This window comes from Notamacropus eugenii, chromosome Y (genome assembly GCF_028372415.1).
Source record: "Notamacropus eugenii isolate mMacEug1 chromosome Y, mMacEug1.pri_v2, whole genome shotgun sequence".
In the NCBI taxonomy this organism is placed as follows: domain Eukaryota; kingdom Metazoa; phylum Chordata; class Mammalia; order Diprotodontia; family Macropodidae; genus Notamacropus; species Notamacropus eugenii.
Genome location: NC_092880.1, coordinates 884,438 through 899,052, shown reverse-complemented (window position 1 = coordinate 899,052; position 14,615 = coordinate 884,438). Strand labels below are relative to the sequence as shown.

Below are 14,615 nucleotides of genomic sequence, written 5' to 3'. Positions count from 1 at the left end.
ATTTAAGTACACTGTTCCGCAGATGGCAGGTACGGTAGGTTATTATGAGGTCTATACCTGAAGTCTTCCCAACTGAGTAAGACCTACTAGAGCTTATGCTTTGCTGGCATATCCTTGAAGAAACTATTCATCCTTCTAATACCATAATGAAGCAATGGAGGAAAATCTTTGTAGAGGTACACAGAGATAGTGAAGGTTTAAATCTGAGATGTCAAAAGCTACTGACTGCCCACGTTTCTGGAATTAGTTAAAATATGATTGTAAATATTTAACAAAATAAATAAAATAGAACACAGACGATTTTAATATGTGGTTTTGTGTCAATGTGGCCCCCAGGGATCCCTATATGTGGGTTACTTGTTTCCTGTTTCTTTTCAAATTTAACACTACTGAATAAATTATATATATATATATATATATATATATATATATATGATCATGGAATCATAGAACTGAGAGTTGTCTTTAAGATAAGTTAAGGGGAAGGGAAGAAAAAAGGAAAAAATATTTACATGATAATTTTGTTATGTATTTGAAAGGAATAGCAAGTTGTACATAGTAGATGTGCGGTTTCACATGCAACTGTCTTTTTTCATTACACTGTGTTACAGAAATGTTTGTTTTATTTCATAAATTAAAATTTAAAAATGTAAAAGATAAGATATTGCATAATATCATGACTATTCCTTCAAACATCTGTCAAGTTCTATTGATGCTTACTATCTAAAAAACATTTGATCGAGTCACATATAGTTCTTGTGTCTTGGTTTCCTCACTAGAAGAGTGTGGTCTATGAAGTCCCTTCTTGCTCTAGAATTATAATCCATGGTCTTATGATTTGGCTTCCCCAGTATATTGCATATACATTCCCTTTCCTTTCTGTTCTCACTGCAGCTAACCTAGTGTAGACCTTCATCTACAGAGCTGTTAATAGCCTGCTTTTCCCCGCTACATTTTCATTCCCTCCCACCCCACCTTTACACTGGCAGTGAAAAATTCAAACAGAAGGGAGCCACCAAACTACACATAAGAATCCCTTGCAGGGTGCATATTGACTTAGAAAACTACAAATTAACGTTATGTATATTCTATTGTATCTTTGTTTTATTTTATTTTTCAAATCAGTTTTTATTGTTATTTTCTGTTTCTTATATCACTATACTTATCCCATGTATCCCACTCCCACCCCTCCCAGAGAGCTATGCCAGAACAGTGTTTTTTTTTTTTTTAAGAAGAAAAAAGTCAGCACAACTAAGCAATACAAATGAACCAAGCAATACAAATGAACCGCGTATTTTTACTTATTTTGCTAAATGCTTCCCAATTGCCCCGTCCTGCAGGGCCAGTATGAGTGGGGAGATCGAGGAGAACGCCTACCTGAAGGGGATGGGTGAAAAGAGGAGTGAGACCAAAAAAGGGTGGTAAGCAAGGTCTGATTTTATTATTAGGGCTGCAAGCTTTTATAGGACGGAGAGGGGATAGGTATAGGAGGAACTGGCCCCAGGGGCTTTCCGGGGCGGTACTAAAACATTCTGTAGTCAGGACATCTGCTGGCAGGAACGTCTTGTGGTTCAGCTTGTCCCCGAACAGGCTACTGGGGGTGTGGCTTTCTCATGGGGTGAGGGGGCCCAGGCTAAAGTACTGGTCTCCAACATGTCCCCCATTTTATTTAAGTAATGCAGGTGAGAGGCCTGTCTTAGGCTATGAGGCCGGTTTCCATGCTCAGGGTGCGTTAAGGCAGTGTCCCTGTCTTAGGCTAAGCGAGGGGACCCCTGAGTGGTCATACCACAGCGGCCTCGCTCTACTCCCGTCATGGGGAACCACTGCAGCTGCACCTATCTTCCTGATGCATGGGGCCTCAATATTCCCGTCATGGGCTTTCTCACAGCTGCTGCCCTACACTTTTCCCTGAAAGCCTTCCACCACCGCGTGCAGCGGGACTCCGACTGCACAAGCTTGGAGAACTGAAGTCCGTCCTCCTCGTTGTCCGCAGGGTTCTCCAGAGATGCCAGGCGATGATAATGGATATTGATAGGGCTTTTAAGAGAAGCCTCAATCTGCGTTTTAATGAAAGAGGTTAGTCTACTAAAAGCCCAGGGCCCAAAAGAAAGAAGTAGGAGGAGACCAATCAAGGGTCCAAGGAGAGGGAGGAGGTATGGGAGGACTCCATTCAAGCCACTCCAGACGGGATTTTCGAAAAGTTCTTTACGTCTTTTAAGCAGATCCTCCTGTAGTTTTTTAATTTTATCCCGAACTACCCCAGATTTATTTGCATAGAAGCAACACCTTTCTTGTAAGGCTAAACAAATTCCCCCTTGTTCTGCCGTTAGTAAATCTAGGCCTCTCCTATTTTGAAGAACAACTCCTGCCAGAGAATCAATCTGGTCTTGAAGGTCATTTATAGTCCCCGAGAGGGTTTGCACATCATTAATCAATTGATGGGACAATTTTGTATAGGAGTCTACGGCGACACTCAGACCGGCCGTGCCGGTGGCAAGCGCCCCCATTATTCCAAGTCCCACAAGAAGGGGGATAAATACCACGGCCCTCTTAGGTCTCCCAGCAATGTAATCTAGACTGGGCAGTGGGACAGGTTCATCCCCTGGAATAATGTCAATATTGGGGAGGATTGATATTTGTGCGCAGAGTCCTGTCCAATTCTGGGGGAGGGCAGAGTAGGCCATATTGCCCCCACAGACAAAGAGTTGACCTGTTAGTGGGCAGAGGGGTTCCTGAGAAGTGTGATTAAGGATTTCAGAGCAGTTGGCAAAGGTTGCGAAGCCAACATCAATATCGAAGGTAGAGTTCCGGAATGGGGCTTGAATACAGGGGGAGGGACACAGATCTACGGGCTGAATCCTAAAAGGCGGACTGAGGGTGCAATTTGTAGAAGTAGAACCATTTTTAGACAAAATAGCTAGGGGCATAGGCATACCAAGGGCCATGCACAGCCAACAATTTGCTGCTAATTCAGGATTAGAATAATTAAGAGCCTTGAGCATAGCTTTAAGAATTTCCGAGGTCTGGACATCAAGGTCCGTCCCCCTGGATTTTGGCAATGCGAGCGGGTGGTAATGAATAGGGGGGTACATGCTTCTAATAATCTCATTTATACGTTCCCTTACCTCAAATTCTCTAATCTGGTCCGTGGGGCCACCCCCATCAGAAATATGGGTGGGTGCACGGGGGGGCCAACAGACATTCTTTCCAATATTTTCCTTGCCGCAAGAAGCCTGAGCATGTTTGTTAGTGGTACCACGAGAGCTGGGGCTCATCCCTAATTCACCTCCAAAAGTGCCAGCATATTTCCTCTCCTGCAATGCAGTAAGATATACTGTCCCTGAGGCACTACTGCACTGCTGGGTGGAGCTGTAGCATGTAGAGTGCAAGGCCTCAAGGTACTTGCAATCAGTGGGGCAGGGCCCAGGCTGGTCACCATTTGGAGGGATGACTCGGGGTTTTCTTACGCATTTCCAGGTTTGTTTGGAGATGCCTGTGGCCGTATGATGGTAAGCGAGGTAGGCCGTCCTGTCTGTACAATCGATCATTCGCGTATAGGTGTTAGGGCGGACAGTGACCGTACCCCCGCTGCAGTCACAAGGGCTCCCAAAGAGGGTATGGCTAAGCGCTTCTGGGTCGGGAGATTGAAAACCGCTGTGGCTTCCATGGAGCAGGAGGAGAAACGCTAGAAGTGTCATCTCCTGAAAAACGGGAAAAGAAAAACAGATGTGTCTCAGGGAGGTGTAGTCCCCTGGACGGTATTGTAAACATCTGGCTTGTCCATCAACTTGATCAGCCTTTCAGGCAACCATCTAGCATTTTGGCACTTTGAATCATAAATACAAGCATGGCCTTTGCCCCAGATTAACACAGGATCAGGGCCCTGCCATTTGCCAAGAAGGGGATCTTTCCATTTTGCCTGAGTGTAGGTTTGGGCCGTAGAGGACTGCCAAAGGCGGTCTGCTGCACTCTTTGCCGCAGCGTCAAGGGTGAGAAAATTTAAAACAAAAAGGGCGTGATTGAGCAACGTTTTGGCATTGCCAGCTCTGGGATAAAGAACTTCCCCCCCGACTGTAATTTCAGGACCATGTTTTTCAATGTCTGATGGGCCCTTTCCACAATTCCTTGCCCCTGAGGATTATACGGTATGCCAGTTACATGCTTAATATGTAGTTGTGTACAAAAGGATCTGAAAGAAGAGCTGGTGTAGCCGGGGCCATTATCTGTCTTAAGAATTTTGGGCTGCGGGAGGACTGCCAAGGCACTAATGAGGTGATTAATGACATGTTTGGTGGCCTCTCCAGGTTGCAAGGTGGCAAAGATGAAACCACTGAAGGTATCAATGGACACATGAATATATTTAAGCCGACCAAAAGGGAGTTAATGAGTGACATCCATTTGCCAAAGCTCCCCGGGAATGAGACCTCGGGGATTGATGCCAGTATGAGGTTCAGGGAGAAGAGTCAGGCAGCCAGGGCACTGTTTCACGATCTGTCTGGCTTGTTCCCAGGTGATAGGGAACTTGAGATGAAGCGTATGGGCATTAAGGTGATGCAGCTTATGGGCTTGCATGGCAGCAGCGACAGGAGAGGTAGACAGAGCAAGTAAAATGCGACGAGTTGCCTGATCAACCTGATCATTCCCTTCAGAAAGGGGACCGGGAAGGTCGGAGTGGGCCCGAATATGTCCAATGAAAAAGGGATGCTTACGGGAGAGGATTAGAAGCTGAAGAGTGGCAAAAAGAGGAGACGCATTAGTGGAGGGACGAATATACGGGGCAGTTTCCAATAGAGGGACCGAATGTGCAATGTAGGAGCTATCAGTACAAATATTGAGAGGACCCGGAACAGATTCAAAAACCTTGATGACCGCTGCAAGTTCCAGCAGCTGCGCAGAGACCGCTGCAAGTTCCACCAGCTGCGCAGAGATGAAGGGTGTGTCAAAAGAGGTGGCCTTCCCATCAACACTGAAGGCTGCCTTCCCTGTGGCGGATCCATCAGTGAACGCCAAATGGGCGCCTCGGATGGGCTCCGCCTTGGTAATCCTTGGGAAGACAACAGGTGTTTTCTGAAAGAACTGGACAAGCTTGTCTGAGGGATAATGATTGTCTATAATCCCTGGGTAGGAAATGCAGTTAACTGCCCAATCGTCATCATTCTGAAGCAGCCATTGAATCTGCGAAGCGGTGTAGGGGCAGACAATATGATCTGGTTCCCGACCAAAAAGCCGAAGGGCTGCCTCTCGCCCTAGGCGCAGGAGGCCAGCTGTTAAATGCGGGTAGGAGGGGAGGATCTTTGTAGGTGTGGCTGGCATATGAATCCAAAACAACGGATGCTCCTGCCACAATAATCCAGTGGGGGAAAAGGCGGTAGAAAAAATTAAGAGCCAAAGAGGTTTTAGAGGAGCGTAATACCCAATATGTTGATCATGAATAGCTTGCTCAATTAAGGCAAGGGCCTTACGGGCCTCCGGTGTGAGAGAACAGGGTGAATTTGGGTCGGGGTCTCCTTTTAGAATATCAAACAAGGGTCTCAATTCCCCCGTAGTGAGCTTAAGATAAGGCCTGAGCCAATTCAATTTCCCCAGAAGCTTTTGGAAATCATTAAGGGAGCAAAGGTGACTTACTCGCAAGCGAACCTTCTGGGAGAGAATGCGATTAGCTAAAAGTTCAAACCCCAAGAAGAGCTGCGGGGGGTAGGTTTGTATTTTGTCGGGGGAAATTTTAAGGCCCCGATTTTCCAATGCTCTAATGAGCTCCTGTGATACCTGGGTCAATTCCTCATCATCTGAACCTGCAAGGAGGATATCATCCATATAATGGATGATATAAAGCTTGGGATACCGCAAGCGAAAAGGGTCAATTGTTTGTGCTACATATTTTTGGCACAGCGTAGGGCTATTAGCCATGCCTTGTGGCAAGACTTTCCACTGAAAACGAGGGGAAGGGCCCACACAATTGGTAATTGGAACACTAAAAGCGAAGCGCTGGCAATCGGAGGGGTGGAGGGGAATGGAAAAAAAGCAATCCTTAAGGTCAATTGTATTTTAGAGAAACCTTGTGGTATGGCTACAGGGGCGGGGAACCCAGGTTGAAGGGCCCCCATAGGAACCATTGTTTTATTGACGGCTCGCAGATCATGTAAGAGCCGCCACTTACCTGACCTTTTCTGGATAACAAAAATGGGCGTGTTCCACGGGGATGTGGACGGTTCTATGTGCCCTGCAGCTAATTGCTCCTGCACTAAAGCGAACGCTGCTTCCAGTTTTATCTTGGGTAAGGGCCACTGGTCAACCCAGACGGGTAGGTCATTTTTCCACGAGATCCTATCTGCCTGGAGTGCAGGAGGACCCGTGGCCCTCACGAAAAATGGTTCTGATTATCTGGGCATTCAAGGCCAAGGCCTGCTCGCCCTTTCCTCCCTTCAGCAACAATTGGGGACGGTCGTCCTTGCCCTCTTTTGCCTAGCCCTTGCCCTGGGAGAAATCCCTGGGAGAGCATCTGACGGGTCACAACCGTATTTGGACTGCACATAATTACCCCCATCTGAGAAAGAATATCCCTCCCCCATAAGTTGACAGGTAGGCCGGGAACCACAAAAGGCTGGACAGTCCCTTTATTTCCCTCCTTGTCTTGCCAGGGCAACCATTGGGAACTCTGTAGAGTATAATGGGACTGGCCTATGCCCTGAAAGTGCGTCATGGATGGTTGAAGAGGCCAAGAAGGCAGCCAGCTATCTTTTGAAATAACAGTTGAGTCAGCTCCTGAATCTAATATTCCTTCAAAAGATCTGCCTTGAATGGTAAGCGTAAGCATGGGGCGATCCTGGGAAATGGCCTGAACCCAATAGATGTCTGAGGACCCGGGCTTGGAGTGGCCTCTAACGGTGGTGAGGGCAGGGTATGGGGTTTGTAGGGGGAGCGGGAGAGCCTGCGCAAGGCAAGGCGTTGCCCCTGATAGACAGTGAGGGGTCCCTGTAGGGTTGAAGCAAGTATCTGGATTTCCCCCATATAATCACTGTCAACAATGGAGGGGTGGATTAGAAGGCCATTAATAGTAGTGGAAGCGTGACCAAGAATAAAAAAATAAAAATTGGGGGGCGGGGGGCCAAAGATGCCTGTAGAAATTACATGCACCCCACCTTCAGGGGTCAATATTGTGGTGGAGGCGGCACACAGGTCCACCCCTGCGCTTCCTGCAGTGGCTCTGTAGAGTTGGGTGTGGGCGGGCTGGTCCCCGAGGCCCGCAGGATGGGGATCGGCTGGGGGGCCCGGGGCTGGCCCCTCCGGCCGTTTCCCTGCAGGGGGTGGCCATTGACATCTGTCGTGGAGCGACAGGTGTTCGCCCAGTGCTTCCCTTTCCTGCATCTGGGGCAGAGGGTGGAAGGTTGAGAACCCCTATTTTGGGTTGGAGGAGGAGGGGTATCTGGCGAGCTGGGGCACTGCCGGGCAAAGTGGCCAGGTTGCCCACAGCGGAAACACCCCTTCTGGGAGTCCCCCGGCTGGAGAGCCGCCCCGATAGCTAAATGTACAGCCTGGGACATTTTTGTAGTAAAAGGATCTATGTCTCTGCAGAGGCGTATCATCTCCTCTAAGGTTTTATCCCTCCATTTCCCGCGCAAGGCAGAGCGACAAGCAGTATTGGAGTTCTCATATGCCAGGCGCCTCACAAGCTGATCATTAGAGGCCTCCTGACCTAGGGTCCGCTCAGTGGCCTCCAGGAGCCTGCTAACGTATTCAGAAAAGTCCTCCTGAGTCCCTTGTATTATTTTATTAAGCGGGGCAAGAGGAGAACCAGAGGTTGGTAAAGCGCGCCAAGCGGCAAATGCCGCGTTGGCGGTTTGCGCCAAGAGACCTATGGGAAGGCGGCGTTGCTTGGCCTCACCTGCATATTTGCCTTGACCACTCAGCTTTTCATAGGTCCATTTTGAAGCGGGGGAGTTGGGGGACTTTTGATTGGCTGTCGCTGTGGATTGGCAGCGATCGTAAAAATCGGCCTTCCATGTTAAAAATTGCCCCCGTGAGAGAACTGCCTGAACCACGCGGAGCCACTCCGCTGGCAAAAGATACCCTCCACGGGACATGGCCTCGAGGGCGGAGAGGGTGAAAGGGGCGTTGGGGCCATATGCCTTAACTGCGGCATTGAGATCTTTAAGCCCCTTAAAATGCAATTTCCGTATTCCGGCCGTTCCCGTTCCGCCTTCCTACTGCTCTGCCCTTCTTCTCCCTCCTCTTCCTCTTCCTCCTCCTCCTTCTTTTCCTCTTCCTCCTCCTCTTCCTCACTCGTGGAGGAGTCCGTTAAGTTCACCCGCCCCAGGGGTTTGTGGGGGCCCAAGTCGGCGGGACCGAGTTATAACGGGGAACATCATGGGCTGCGCTTTTTTTGAGTTTTTAGTCTTAGCGCCAGTCCTGTTGGACGGGTCCTTGGTCGACTGGGGCTTACTGGGAGAAAGAATGACTGAGCTCTGGAGGGAGTGCTGCAGGGAACTCAACTCTGAAGAGAGCTGTACATATTGCTTTTGTAGGTCTAAGACTTCTCGGAGCTCCTTAACCTGGGTGGAAAGTTGGTGTCTAGCATTAGTAAGGACCGAGGGAGTGGGAACAGGGGGCAAAAGTACAGGGGCGCAGGTTTGGGATAAGTAAGGAGGAGGCAGATGTTGAAGAGCGGGCCAATCGGGATCATTATATCGGGCGGCCTCATCCTCAAGTTCCGCTTCATCCCTGGGATCTAACGTATCAGGGTCAGGATTCTTTAAGGGAGGGGTCTTGTGTTTAGTAATAATAGGGAAAGTTAGGGACTCGGTTGTAGGGTGGGGCCCTGTAGGGAGGGGAGGATAAATGGGCTTTGGTGGCTCTGGCGGAATGTCAATGACCACGGACGGGGGCCTTGGGGGACTTTTGGCTATTGAAGCTAGTGATTTTACAGAAGCCGCCCGTGGTAAGGGGCGCTCTAGTGACTTAACAGAGGCGGCCCATGACAAAGGGAGCAAGCAAAACTCTGCCACCGAAAGAAGCTGTCGTTCACCTGGATCTCCGGAGGCGGATTCCACTATGTCTCTAATGATTCCCCAATAGGAAAAGGCAGAAGGGGGGACGGCCTCCAGGCCCTCAGTTTGCAATTTCTTATTAAGCTCTCTCCCAACCTTTTGCCACTTGCCCGGATGGATGTCCGGCCCGTTAACAATAAACCAGGGACAGACCTCATCGACAAAAAGAAAGAAGTTCACTAAGTCCTTTTTCTTAACCTTAACTCCTCTATCCTTAAGGGCATGCTTAAGGTCATGGATAAAGACCTGTTCCTTGGAAAGGTTGGAACCCATGATTAGAATGAGGCGGACGAAACTCAACTTACCAAAACGCAGGGGCTCTTCATGAGCGATGAGAAGGAAGGGGTCGCGACGAATCGTCTCTCAATGTTGGTCCGCCTGGCAGAAGTCCGGACCTCGAGCCCCACGTCTGGGCGCCACTTGCCCCGTCCTGCAGGGCCAGTATGAGTGGGGAGATCGAGGAGAACGCCTACCTGAAGGGGATGGGTGAAAAGAGGAGTGAGACCAAAAAAGGGTGGTAAGCAAGGTCTGATTTTATTATTAGGGCTGCAAGCTTTTATAGGACGGAGAGGGGATAGGTATAGGAGGAACTGGCTCCAGGGGCTTTCCGGGGCGGTACTAAAACATTCTGTAGTCAGGACATCTGCTGGCAGGAACGTCTTGTGGTTCAGCTTGTCCCCGAACAGGCTACTGGGGGTGTGGCTTTCTCATGGGGTGAGGGGGCCCAGGCTAAAGTACTGGTCTCCAACACCCAATTATGGTTTCGTCTGACTGGGTGGCACTCAGAAATACTGAGGGTTGCATGTTTAACACCTCTGCTTACACTATTTCCAGAAAAAAATCTTCCTAATAAATAGCTCTGATCTTCTTTCCTCTATTCAAAAACTTTCAATGGATCCCCATTAAGTCCCAAATAAAGCAATTACTCTCCATGTTGCTAGCAGTTAAGACCCTCTTTAATCTGGTTCCAACCTAATTTTCCAAGGAAATCTCAAAATACTCTTCTTTCCTTATTTTGTATTTGAGCCAAACTGGAAGAGATCTTCCCATGTCATTCTGTCCTTTCCTGTCCTTTTGTCTCTTTTACCCAGGAACCCTAAAGGTCTTCCCCTCCCACTTTGATTTCTTTTTTTTTTTTTATTATTAAAGGGGCCAAGCCTGCAGTAACTTAAAGAAGTCTATTCATTGAATGGGTATATCTCACTCCAAGTAAGATTCTGATAAGACCTTAGCCTGAAAGGGTCAGAGTCTCCCATTGCCTCCTGGGCCATCTCCAGTCGTCCTGATGAATATCTAGTCACTGGATCCAGAGGGCTCAGGAGAAGAAAGTGAGGTTGATGACCTTGAACAGCCCTCCCTCACTCAAATCAAAATCAACTGCAAGTCATGTCATCAATTTGATGTCATGGTCCTCTTCCAGAATGAAGGACAAAACACACAAACAAGTCATTTCCTTTCTCTGGACCTTTGTCCATACTATCTCCCTTACCTGTAATAGAATAGAATCTCCATCTATTGAAGTCTCTCCATTTCTTCAAGGCCCAAATCTTCTACAAAACCTTCCCTGACACTCCTCACCAGCTCCCTTAATTCCCAAAGAAAAGTGATGTTTCACCTCAAATTCCTCACAGTACCTTGTCCAATTCCTCTCCTTTATAATTATCACAATCTTCTTTGTATTACTGTTGCATATTGTATCTTTTCTCTTATTAGATCATAAGATTAAGGCTTTAGAGGTGAAAGGGACCTTACAGGTCACCCAGTTCACCTCTCCCAGTTTTATAGTGAAGGCAACAGAGTTCCAGTGAAGTGAAACAACTTGCGTCCAAGATCACACAGGTAGTAAGTAGTAGAGCCAGGATTAACGTCATTTATAGTTTTCTTTGAAACCTACTCTTCCCTGAGATATCTTACAAAATAATCCCTCAATGCTTTTAAGACTGCATGCACAAATTTTCACATGATGTACTTGGTATATCCCAGCTGCTCTTCCCATTGTCATCTTTTCAAGCAACATTTTAATTTAATATAGTACAGCTGAGAGTGAAGTGTTAAGAGTCAAAATGTGGTGGTTCTGCTATGACTAATAATGAAAATAATTCTTTATAAAAACAGTGACAAAGTTGTTCAATTTTCCATTTTTTTGGTATCATCCTGGCAGCTCCATCTTGGAATCTGGATTAGCTGGTTCAGGGGAATATCATGAGAAACTTTGCATTGTTAGCCAATCTCACTTTCAATTTTGGTGAGATCTTAAAGGGCAAGGTCCATGACATACCCATCTTTGTAGCCCCAGTACCTAGCACAGTGCCTTGGACACATAAATGCTTAATAAAGCATTAACTCTTTTTTCTTTTTTTTGCGGTTTGTGGAGATCAGATTACTTTGTCACACATTAAACATAAAAGTTAAAATCCAACTAAGATTCAGGAAGTAAGAACTATTCTTTTCATATTTCAAATAACCATGTAATAAGTAGTCCTCATTAGAGGGAAGCAACATAAAGAAAATCAGCGTTCAAAGAATTAGTTTTGGGAATCAACACAATCCCATTTATGATGGGAAGCCAGCATCCATTTGTCTCATGGACTTACATCATATGGGGAAGTTGATGCCTGACAAGAAACAGGGATAGGTTAGCCATGTACCTGTATGATAAAATCAGATCCAGAATCTAGACACAAGAATAGTATTTGTGAATTTATGAGCAGAGGAGGTCCTTGTTGATAGCTTTCAGCAGCTTTGTAATGAGTAATTAGGCTGCTGATAAAACCAAAACAAAGCAAAATCAACAAAAACCAACTCTAGGTTCCCAACTGAATTTCACAGACTATTATTTTTTCGCATCTCCCATAAATGCATCTTCTGACACAAATGATCCCCACATATGCAGACCCTCAATACTTCCTGACTGACTATAGACAGAGGTCTTGAGGGTACATAACCCAAATAATTGTGTCCTTAGCTATTTACATTCATAGCTTTTAGAGTGCAAGATGGCCTGAGGCAGCAGAAAAAAAGTAAGTAAATATGACAAAAATAGCAAAGAGTCTTGTGAAGAAGCAGAAGAAAAAGGAGAAAAGTTGCAGGGAAAGCCTATTTGAGTGGGTGGCCAGAGTAAGGACTGAAAATAATTCTCCACAATATACAGATAACTGAGAGTTAACTGGGTTGTTAGTGACACAATTTGCAGAAGCTTTTTTTCTTTTTTAAACTTTATTGTTATTTTTTTAAGTAACAAAAGCTGTTTTGTTTTCAGGTGCTCCTTAGGAAAAAATCTCATCTAATCAGCAGATTTTAATCAGATCATTCCTTGGAAAAAGTTAAATCTGTTTCTACAAAGTCAAAAGCTGCTGGAGGGCCTGTTTGGACTACACATACAATTCCACCAGGGCTGCCCATTCAAGCTTGTCAGTTTCTGAATTAACCCCTAACCAAACATTAAGGTCCAGTTCCTCCCATATGTTTTTATTAAGTGATTAATTGCAGTTTAAGTAAATTCTCAAGTTTAATGTGTTTTTTAGGTGGGAATACCTTGGCAGGAAATTTCATTGTTTGAACTGACTCATGCCAGGCAGAAAACAAAGAGAAATATAGCATTGGATCAGAAGACAATCATTTAAAAACACTGTTAATCTTTATTTCATAACATCACCGATTTGGAGCTGAAAAGGACCTAGTCTGATGTCATTTTACAGATGAGGAAATTAAGGCCCACAGAGGTCATAACCTATTCAATGGCACTCAATGGTAGTAGTGACCATGAAATTAGAGCCCAGGTACCTTGACTAAATTCTTTAGAACATGTACCTTGATTTAACTAAGAAAATCAGAAATTTCACATGCCTGCCCCCTTCCAAATTTTTTTTCTTGCTATGTAACTTAATCTGGCAGTCAGTATTGTTCCACAGTACTATTATTCATCTGTCTGATTCCCAAACACTTCCAACTGCTGATATTTCAAACCTTCCTCACCTTCCTCAAGGATCTATTTTCACAAACAACTGCTCTACTAAGCTCCATCCTCTCTATTTCCTGCCATAGTTCCATGATATTTCTGAGTGCCAGTAGTTTCCCATCCTCCCACATCTCCAGTTCTCTCATTACTTATGCTCTCCTCCCTTTCTGTTGATGCAAAGGAACCCTCCAGTCCAAGGCTATTCCAATTAAATAGTCTCAGCAGTTATGTGCTGACTTGTAAGCATCCAACCCCCAGCACAGAACAGCAAGAGCACAATTGCGAGTTCCATCCTGTCTTCTCTAGCATATTTGCCTCCTCTACAATCCCAACTCTCGTTTATCTTCAGTCTCTCTCAGTCTACCTACTGCATCCCTACTACCTTTAAATATGTCCATGTCAGTCTCATTTCTCAAAAAACCCGCTTGATCCATCCATTCCTCTCAGCTATTTTCCTCCTTCTTCCATTTGAGCTAATCAATCAATGAATCAATATTTATAAGTGCTTGCTTTGTACCAGGCGCTGTGCTAAGCAATAGAGGCAAAAGACAGTCCCTGCCTTCATGGGAGAAACAACCTGCAAGCAAATACATTTAAAGCCAGCTAATACAGGATAGACTGGAGAAAACTGACACAGGGAATGCACTGGAATTAAGAGGGGCTAGGGAAGGCTTCTTATAGAGGATAAGATCTGAGTTGGGACTTAAAGGAAGTCAGTAGTCAAAGTGGATAGCCATGGGGGACAGCCAGAGAAAATGCTTAGAGCCTAGAGAGGGAGTGTTCAGAGATAAGTGTCACTGGATCAAGGAATATGGGTCAGGGAATAAGTCTTGAAAGACTGGAGAGAGAGAGGTTATGAAAAGTTTTGGATACCAATCAGATTATTTTTCATTTGATCTCAGTGATAGGGGAAGGGGTGGAGAACATGATCAGACCTACATTTTAGGGAAATCATTTTAGTGACTGAATGGAGAATGAGTTGGAGTGGGAACACACTGGGGAACGCAAACTCACCAGCAGGCTATTGTAGTAATAAGGGTGTGAGGTGATAAGGGTGGGTATATGAGTGGTCGCAGAGGCAGAAGAGAGAAGCGGACATATATGAGAAATATTGAAAACATAAAATGAGTAGGCCTTGGAAAGAGATTGGATCTAGATAGTAGGAATTCAGGATAACTCTTAGGTCATGAGCCTGAGAGACAAGGAGTATGGTGTAGCCCTCTACAGAAATAATAAAGTTAGGAGTGGGGGGTGGTTTAGGAGGAAAGCTAATGAGTTGTGTTTTGGACATAATGACCTTAATATGTGTACTGGACATCCAGTTCAAAATATCAGAAAGGCATCTGGAGATGTGAGATTGGAGATCAGCAGAGACACTGGAGAAGGATAAGTAGATTTGAGAATGCTCAGCATAAATGATGGTAATTAAATCCATGGGAATTGATGAGATCACCAAGTAGCACAGAGGAAGAAAAGAAAAGGGTCTGGGACTTCTTTTGGGACACCTTTGATTAGAGGGTAGGATCTAGAGAAGCATCCAGCAAAGGAGACAGAGAAGGAGCAGTCAGGTAGGAGAAAAATGAGGCGAGTGGTATTCTAAAAACCTAGAGAAG

The 14,615-nt window shown here is 45.8% G+C and overlaps 1 protein-coding gene across 3 annotated transcripts in view; it reads right to left on the bottom strand.

The window, feature by feature from the left end:
• Nucleotides 1–1,369: 1,369 nt before the first annotated feature.
• The window catches only part of LOC140516813 (uncharacterized), a 93,878-nt gene continuing 80,632 nt past the window's right edge, over nucleotides 1,370–14,615 (bottom strand). The window contains exons 3-6 of one of the 3 annotated variants that reach the window (XM_072627716.1): nucleotides 9,350–9,517; nucleotides 3,468–3,701; nucleotides 3,126–3,314; nucleotides 1,414–2,057 (exon numbers count right to left, since the gene is read on the bottom strand). In XM_072627716.1, the coding sequence (XP_072483817.1) occupies nucleotides 1,836–2,057; nucleotides 3,126–3,314; nucleotides 3,468–3,701; nucleotides 9,350–9,370 (666 nt within the window). In that variant the 5' untranslated portion in view covers nucleotides 9,371–9,517 and the 3' untranslated portion in view covers nucleotides 1,414–1,835. Of the gene's footprint in view, nucleotides 2,058–3,125; nucleotides 3,702–9,349; nucleotides 9,518–14,615 lie in introns of all 3 variants that reach the window. The other 2 variants (XM_072627713.1, XM_072627714.1) reach the window with 2 other exon arrangements.